A 9,171-nucleotide genomic window follows, 5' to 3' on the forward strand; every position below is an offset into this window, starting at 1 on the left:
CTCAGAAAGGCCGTATATAGTTATAGTAAGCCTTAGAAACATAGAAACTAGGGTAGGGCAAGTTTCGGCCTGAGTTGCTCCTGTTTTTTTGGAGCAACTGGTTTAGAATGGAGTATCTTAGAAATTGCAATTCTCGGCATTTAGTTTGCTCCAGTTCTAGTCAGTTAGAACAGTTTCAGTTTGGAACAGATTTTTTTTCCAAAGGGGGCGTGTCCGGCCACTTACACCCGTTTTGAAAGTTTAGGCAGTGAAAACTTACTCCAAAATAACTTAGAATGGAGTAAGTGTAGATTTTTGTACGCTCAGAAAAACCTTGTCTACACTTAGCAAATCAGGCGTAGGGAATGGGCGCGGGGGGGTTTAAAGGGAAGTTTACAAACATTAAACACTTCAGTTTTACAAATAAAGAGCCATCATCAATAATAAATGATAAATACATCAATAAATCAACCAATAAATCAATCAAAAAAAATTAATTAAAAATTTTAAAAAATTTTAAAAATCAATAAATAAAACATTTTCTACTTACCGACTGCAGCACCGGGAGTCCTCCAACAGCGTGCTGGGATGGCCCCCCCAGTGTGTCTCTGTCAGTGTCTCCATCTCTCTGTCTGTCTGTCTGTGAGTGTGTCTCTGTCTGTCACTGTCTGTGTTTCTGTCAGCGAGAGGAGGAGGAGGTGGGGGGGGGGGAGGAGAGGGGGAGGAAGGAGAGAGGAGGGGAGGGAAGGAGAGAGGAGGGGAGGGAAGGAGAGAGGAGGGGAGGGAAGGAGAGAGGAGGGGAGGGAAGGAGAGAGGAGGGGAGGGAAGGAGAGAGGAGGGGAGGGAAGGAGAGAGGAGGGGAGGGAAGGAGAGAGGAGGGGAGGGAAGGAGAGAGGAGGGGAGGGAAGGAGAGAGGAGGGGAGGGAAGGAGAGAGGAGGGGAGGGAAGGAGAGAGGAGGGGAGGGAAGGAGAGAGGAGGGGAGGGAAGGAGAGAGGAGGGGAGGGAAGGAGAGAGGAGGGAGGGAAGGAGAGAGGAGGGGAGGGAAGGAGAGAGGAGGGGAGGGGAGGGAAGGAGAGAGGAGGGGAGGGGAGGGAAGGAGAGAGGAGGGGAGGGGAGGGAAGGAGAGAGGAGGGGAGGGGAGGGAAGGAGAGAGGAGGGGAGGGGAGGGAAGGAGAGAGGAGGGGAGGGAGGGAAGGAGAGAGGAGGGGAGGGGAGGGAAGGAGAGAGGAGGGGAGGGGAGGGAAGGAGAGAGGAGGGGAGGGGAGGGAAGGAGAGAGGAGGGGAGGGGAGGGAAGGAGAGAGGAGGGGAGGGGAGGGAAGGAGAGAGGAGGGGAGGGGAGGGAAGGAGAGAGGAGGGGAGGGGAGGGAAGGAGAGAGGAGGGGAGGGGAGGGAAGGAGAGAGGAGGGGAGGGGAGGGAAGGAGAGAGGAGGGGAGGGGAGGGAAGGAGAGAGGAGGGGAGGGGAGGGAAGGAGAGAGGAGGGGAGGGGAGGGAAGGAGAGAGGAGGGGAGGGGAGGGAAGGAGAGAGGAGGGGAGGGGAGGGAAGGAGAGAGGAGGGGAGGGGAGGGAAGGAGAGAGGAGGGGAGGGGAGGGAAGGAGAGAGGAGGGGAGGGGAGGGAAGGAGAGAGGAGGGGAGGGGAGGGAAGGAGAGAGGAGGGGAGGGGAGGGAAGGAGAGAGGAGGGGAGGGGAGGGAAGGAGAGAGGAGGGGAGGGGAGGGAAGGAGAGAGGAGGGGAGGGGAGGGAAGGAGAGAGGAGGGGAGGGGAGGGAAGGAGAGAGGAGGGGAGGGGAGGGAAGGAGAGAGGAGGGGAGGGAAGGAGAGAGGAGAGGAGGGGAGGGAAGGAGAGAGGAGAGGAGGGGAGGGAAGGAAAGGAGAGAGGAGAGGAGGGGAGGGAAGGAAAGGAGAGAGGAGAGGAGGGGAGGGAAGGAAAGGAGAGAGGAGAGGAGGGGAGGGAAGGAAAGGAGAGAGGAGAGGAGGGGAGGGAAGGAAAGGAGAGAGGAGAGGAGGGGAGGGAAGGAAAGGAGAGAGGAGAGGAGGGGAGGGAAGGAAAGGAGAGAGGAGAGGAGGGGAGGGAAGGAAAGGAGAGAGGAGAGGAGGGGAGGGAAGGAAAGGAGAGAGGAGAGGAGGGGAGGGAAGGAGAGAGAGGAGAGGAGGGGAGGGAAGGAGAGAGGAGAGGAGGGGAGTGAAGGAGAGAGGAGAGGAGGGGAGGGAAGGAGAGAGGAGAGGAGGGGAGGGAAGGAGAGAGGAGGGGAGGGAAGGAGAGAGGACGGAAGGAGGGGAGAGAGGAGAGGAGAGGAGAGGAGAGGGGAGGGAAGGGAAGGGAAGGAAAGGAAAGGAAAGGAAAGGGGAGGGAGGGAGGGAGAGAAGGAGGCTGAACGGCCGGGCCCAAGATTTCGGGCTGGATTTACGGGTAGGTGGCATTGAGTCCGGGGGGTGGCGGGGGGGGGGAAAGAGAGTCGCGGAAGTCGGGGGAGTGGAGAGTCGTGGGGGGGGGGGGAGTCGCAGAGCTCAGGCCGGGGGGGCAGTCGGGCTGGGGGGGGGCGGTGTCGCAGAGATCGGGGGGGGGGGGGCTGCCGCGGGGGTCAGGTCGGGTCCGGTCAGGTGGGAGGTGAGCCTTATCCACGCAGTCCAGTGAGGCCATTCGGCCAGGGCTAGGGGCTGCGTGCTTCGGGCACCTCCCACACAGTTTTGGATGCCTGGAGCTACTGCACATGCGCGCCCACTGTAGCGCGCATGTGCAGAGATCCCGGCACTGTTTTCAGCGCAGGGACCTGGCTCCGGCCCCCACAGCTTGTGCTGCGCCGCGCCCAGCTCCAGAGGACCTGCAGGGAGCTGGAGAATAGGTGAGATTTTTTTAGGCGCACTTTGTGGCGCGAAAAATGTGGCTTCGGCGTTTTAGATGCGGCCTGAAACTTGGGCCCTAGGTGCAGGAGTAGGCCATTCGGCCCTTCGAGCCTGCACCGCCATTCAATAAGATCATGGCTGATCATTCAACCTCAGTACCCCTTTCCTGCTTTCTCTGCATACCTCTTGATCCCTTTGGACGTAAGGGCCATATCTAACTCCCTTTTGAGTATATCTAACGAACTGGCCTCAACAACTTTCTACAGTAGAGAATTCCACAGGTTAACCACTCTCCGAGTGAAGAAATTTCTCCTCATCTCGGTCCTAAATGGCTTACCCTTTATTCTTAGATTGTGACCCCTGGTTCTGGAACTCCCCAGCAACGGGAACATTCTTCCTGCTTCTAACCTGTCCAATCCCGTCAGAATTTTATGTTTCTATGAGATCCCCTCTCATTCTTCTAAACTCCAGTGTATACAAGCCCAGTTGATCCAGTCTCTCCTCATATGTCAGTCCCGCCATCCCAGGAATCAGTCTGGTGAACCTTCGCTGTACTCCCTCAATAGCAAGAACGTCCTTCCTCAGATTAGGAGACCAAAACTGAACACAATATTCCAGGTGTAGCCTCTGTACAACTGCAGTAAGACCTCCCTGCTCCTATACTCAAATCCTCTAGCTATGAAGGTCAACATGCCATTTGCCTTCTTCACCACCTGCTGTACCTGCTTGCCAACCTTCGTTGCACCTCCCCTTTTCCTAATCTGTCACCATTCAGATAATAGTCTGTCTCTCTGTTTTTATCACCAAAGTGGATAACCTCACATTTATCCACATTATACTTCATCTGCCATGCATTTGCCCACTCACCTAACCTATCCAAGTCACTCTGCAGCCTCATAGCATCCTCCTCGCAGCTCACACTGCCACCCAACTTAGTGTCATCCGCAAATTTGGATACTACATTTAATCCCCTCGTCTAAATCATTAATGTACAATGTAAACAGCTGGTGTCCCCAGCACTGAACCTTGCGGTACCCCACTAGTCACTGCCTGCCATTCTGAAAAGTACCCATTTACTCCTACTCTTTGCTTCCTGTCTGACAACCAGTTCTCAATCCACGTCAGCACACTACCCCCAAACCCATGTGCTTTAACTTTCTCTCGCCATTTTTAAAAAGTGGTGTTACATTAGCTACCCTCCAGTCCATAGGAACTGATCCACAGTCAATAGAATGTTGGAAAATGATCACCAATGCATCCACTATTTCTAGGGCCACTTCCTTAAGTACTCTGGGATGCAGACTATCAGGCCCTGGGGATTTATCGGCCTTCAATCCCTTCAATTTCCCTAACACAATTTCCTGACGAATAAGGATTTCCTTCAGTTCCTCCTTTTCGCTAGACCCTCGAACCCCTAGTATTTCCGGAAGGTTATTTATGTCTTCCTTAGTGAAGACAGATCCAAAGTATTTGTTCAATTGGTCTGCCATTTCTTTGTTCCCCATTATAAATTCACCTGATTCTGACTGCAAAGGACCTACGTTGGTCTTCACTAATCTTTTTCTTTTCACATATCTATAGAAGCTTTTGCAGTCAGTTTTTATGTTCCCTGCAAGCTTCCTCTCGTACTCTATTTTCCCCCTCTTAAACACTTTGTCCTCTGCTGAATTCTAAATTTCTCCCAGTCCTCAGGTTTGCTGCTTTTTCTGGCCAATTTATATGCCTCTTCCTTGGATTTAACACTAAGCCGAATTTCCCTTGTTAGCCACGGTTGAGCCACCTTCCCCGTTTTATTTTTACTCCAGACAGGGATGTACAATTGTTGAAGTTCATCCATGTAATCTATAAATGTCTGCCATTGCCTATCCACTGTCAACCCTTTAAGTATTGTTTGCCAGTCTATCCTAGCCAATTCACATCTCATACCATCGAAGTTACCTTTCCTTAAGTTCAGGATCCTAGTCTCTGAATTAACACTGTCACTCTCCATCTTAATGAAGAATTCTACCATATTATGGTCATTGTTCCCCAGGGAGCCTTGCACAACAAGATTGCTAATTAGTCCTCTCTCATTACGCAACATCCCCTCTATGATGGCCAGCTCTCTAGTTGGTTCCTCGACATATTGGTCTAGAAAGCCATCCCTAATACACTCCAGGAAATCATCCTCCTCCGCATTGCTACCCAGTTAGCCCAGTTAATATGTAGATTTAAAGTCGCCCATGATAACTGCTGTACCTTTATTGCACGCATCCCTAATTTCTTGTTTGATGCCATCCCCAACCTCACTACTACTGTTTGGTGGTCTTTACTCTTATACTCAAACTCCTAATTGCTTGCAGTACCTGCATGTTAACTTTGAAATTCCTGTACAAGGATACCCAGGTCCCTCTGAACACCAACATTTCCAAGTCTCTCACAATTTAAAAACATTTTTTGCTTTTCTATTTTTCCTACCAAAGTGGATAACATCGCATTTCTCCACATTATATCTATCTGTCATGTTCTTGCCCACTCAGTCAACCTGTTTATATCTCTCTGCAGCCTCTTTGCGTCCTCCTCACAGCTTACTTTTCCACTGAGCTTTGTATCATCAGCAAACTTGGATACATTACGCTCTGTCCCCTCAATTAAGTCATTGATATAGATTGTAAATAACTGAGGCCCAAGCACTGATCCTTGTGGTACCCCTGCCAACCTGAAAATGACCCATTTAACCCATGTTAGTATATTACCCCCAATCCCATGAGCCCTAATTGTGTGCAATAATCTCTGGTGTGGTTGGGTACCTTATCGAATGCTTTTTGAAAATCCATATACACTACATCCACTGGTTCCCCCTTATCTACACTGCTAGTTACAACCTCAAAGAACTCTAATTGATTTGTCAAACATGATTTCCCTTTCATAAATCAATGCTGGCTCTGCCTAATCATATTATGATGTTCTAAGTGCCCTGTTGCTACGTCCCGAATAATAGATAATAGCATTTTCCATACTACCAATGTCAGTAGTAGGGAAAATGGGCTCCTTTGAGAGCAGGCAACAACAACTTGTATTTATATAGCGCCCTAAATGTAGTAAAATATCCCAATGCGCTTCACAGGACGATTATCAACCAAAAATTGACACCGAGCCACATCAGAAGATATTAGGACAGGTGACCAACAGTTTGGCCAAACAGGTTGGTTTTCTGGAACGTCTGAAGAGAGAAAGAGGTGGAGAGATTTAGGGAGGGGATCCCAGAGCTTAGGGTCCAGGCTGCTGAAGGCACGGCCACCAATGGCGGAGCGATTAAAATCGGGGATGCGCTTGAGGCCTGAATTGAAGGAGCGCAGAGATCTGAGGGTTGAAGGACTAAAGGAGGTTACAGAGATCAGGAGGGGCGAGGCCTTGGAGGGATTTGCAAACAGGAATTTTAAAATCGAGGCGTTGCTTAGCCGGGAGGCAATGTAGGTCAGCGAGCACAGGGTGCAAGTTGGGAGTGTTAGATGAGCTCGGGTTTATGGAGACAAGGTTGTCAATGATTTTAAAGTGGAAGCTGATGAGCTTATTGTGTCTCCGGCTCAGGTGCTGATGACCCTGTATCAACTGGATGTGTTGGCCGAAGAGAGCATTCTCCAGTGGTTCTCTCGAAGTGCGTCTACGGAGAAGGGGAAGAAACTACGAAAATATCAAGGGGTGAGTGTGTGGCTTGTTGCATTCCTCACTACATCAGTCTCTGTGGTAGCTGCATTCTGGAGTTCGATACAAACTGTGTGGTTAAATCGTGCAGCACAGAAAGCGACCATTCGGCCCATTGTGTCTGCTGGCTCTTTGAAAAGGCTATCCAATTAGTCCCATTTCCCCTCCCTCTTTCCCCAGAGCCCTGCAGATTTCTCCTTTTCCGGTATTTATCCAATTCCCCTTTACATTCCAGATCATAACACGCTGTACAATTTTTTTTCTCAATTTCCCGCTTGGATTTTTGGTGCCAATTATCTTACAGAAACGTGCGGCACAGGAGGAGGCCATTCGGCCCGTTGGCCTGTGCTGGCTTGTTGAAAGAGCGGTCGTGCTCAGTCCCACACCCCCGCCTTTTGTCCCTAACCCTGTAAGTTCCTCATCCCTCAGTACCTGTCCAACTCCCTTTTAAAATTATTGATGGAATCAGCTTCCAGAACCTTCTCAGACAGAGCATTCCAGATCCCAACACTCTGAGTGAAAACATTTCTCATCACCCCTTCAGATCTTTTGCCAATGCTTTTAAATCTCTGACCTCTGGTTATTGACCCACTCGCCAGAGGGAATCGTTTTTCTCAATCTACTCCATCAAAACCCCTCAACATCTTGAAAACCTCTATTGGGCCACCCCTTAACCATCTCTGTTCCAAGGAGAACAGTCCTAACTTTTCTAACTTGGTCCACATCTGTATCCTTTGGTTACCGACTATCAAGCCAGTGCCTACTCTTATCCTATTTTGTGTTTGTTTTTTGTTTGTTCCTGGGATGTGAGTGTCACTGGCAAGGCCAGCATTTATTGTCCATCCCTAATTGCCCTCGAGTGGCTTGCTCGGCCATTTCAGAGTGCTGTTAAGAGTCAACCACATGAGTCTGAAGTCACATATAGGCCAGATCAGGTAAGGACTGAAGAATTCCTTCTCTAAAGGCCATTAATGAACCAGATGGGTTTTTACGACAATCCGGTAGTTTCATGGGCACCATTATTAGCTTTTTATTCTAGATTTATTTAATTAACTGAATTTAAATTCCCCAGTTGCCGTGATGGGATTTGAACTCTTGTCCCAGGATCATTAGTCCAGGCCTCTGGATTACTCGTCCAGTAACATAACCACTATGCTACCGTACCTGAATAAGTGAGATATAAGCTGTTGCCCTACTGAACGGAGGTATCTGTGTGGCTGCAGTCATGGTATTCCTACTGCTATCGAAATTCGCAACATTTTGTCATAGAATATATTGAACATGCTCAAGAGAGTGTCCTCGGCGGCACAGAGGGTGTTGAACACAACCTGGTGTAGTCACTAGTCTTCTGACCAGGAAGTCCCCGCTGCTCATTCAGCTGGTCTCAGTTGGTGGCAGTACCATTGGCCTCAGCAGCCCTGGGCAATGGAGGAGATCAGACCATCTGATGTTCCCACTCCTGATCGCTATCCACTCAGCCTTGCTGCGAATGCGAGACAAGGATGGGATGGAGCTTGGCTGTAATACTTTCCACGGTTGAATAGCCTGATGACACTGCCTGGGCTCATGCATGCAGACTGGCCATTTGTACGAGATACCAGAACGCTCCTAGCACCTCTTCAACCATTAGCCCAGCAAGAGTCGGTACCTCGGGGGGAGATGGAGAGGTGAGTCAGCACCTCGGGGGGAGATGGAGAGGTGAGTCAGCACCTCGGGGGGAGATGGAGAGGTGAGTCAGCACCTCGGGGGGAGATGGAGAGGTGAGTCAGCACCTCGGGGGGGAGATGGAGAGGTGAGTCAGCACCTCGGGGGGAGATGGAGAAGTGAGTCAGCACCTTCAGGGGAGGAAGGGACAGAATTCAAGGAGAAAGATAAATGAACCAGATATAAAATTGACCTTTGTTCTGTTGTGATAACTGAGTTTGAAAGCAGCCGTTGAGGCGGCCATGAGTTCTGTTCATTCCCTGTGGCCCAGGACATAATGGGCAATCTGACCTCGAACAACAACTCCAGGCTGATGATGTCCAAGCAGATGTATTCACTCTGGGACTTGCTGCGGGTGATTTAATTACATTGGGAGATGGGAGGGTTTGTCTGTGTTGTGCACAGCCAGCATCTTGTACAATGGGCTGGAATTGATGGCTCCGTGGGTTTCGTGTGTTCACAACTGTTCCTAACCGGCTCCTTTGTTCTTTAGCTCCAGAAGTTCATCAAGTGGCTCGAAGAAGCAGAGGTGGAATCTTCCGAGGACGAGGATTAACCAGATTGCACGGATACACGGTGGACCATTCACGAACCGTGGTGCCACCAGCAGCAGAAGTGCCCGGTCAGGTCGGCGAGACCTGAAGTTCCTTTAGTTTCTGTTTAATTTTTAGTGCAAGGAGTAAAAGAATTGATGAGTGACAAGGCTCTGATCCAATGGGACTGGTCTCTTGCCTTTTGCTGGGTCCTGCCAATTTCTGCACTCTGCAAAATCTTCAATAACTGACACACATCTTTCACCCTTGGGACCCGTGTTTAAATAACAATTCAGATTCACGGGATCAAAGTCTCTGCTCTCTGCTGACTCTTGAGGTTGTATGTGAAATGGGTTTGGCCAGGCTCCTATTAGGCATGAGCACACAACACAACACTCTCTTATTCAGCACCAAATTCATAATGTGG

The 9,171-nt window shown here is 50.1% G+C and overlaps 1 protein-coding gene across 1 annotated transcript in view; it reads left to right on the forward strand.

The window, feature by feature from the left end:
- Positions 1-8,926, forward strand: part of eif2b5 (eukaryotic translation initiation factor 2B, subunit 5 epsilon) — a 71,274-nt gene extending 62,348 nt beyond the window's left edge. The window contains exons 15-16 of the mRNA XM_070883787.1: positions 6,394-6,504; positions 8,705-8,926. Coding sequence (XP_070739888.1) covers positions 6,394-6,504; positions 8,705-8,767 — 174 coding nt within the window. The 3' untranslated portion in view covers positions 8,768-8,926. The remainder of the gene's footprint in view (positions 1-6,393; positions 6,505-8,704) is intronic.
- Positions 8,927-9,171: the final 245 nt, after the last annotated feature.

The sequence above is a fragment of the Pristiophorus japonicus genome, chromosome 6 (genome assembly GCF_044704955.1).
Source record: "Pristiophorus japonicus isolate sPriJap1 chromosome 6, sPriJap1.hap1, whole genome shotgun sequence".
NCBI classification, from domain to species: domain Eukaryota; kingdom Metazoa; phylum Chordata; class Chondrichthyes; family Pristiophoridae; genus Pristiophorus; species Pristiophorus japonicus.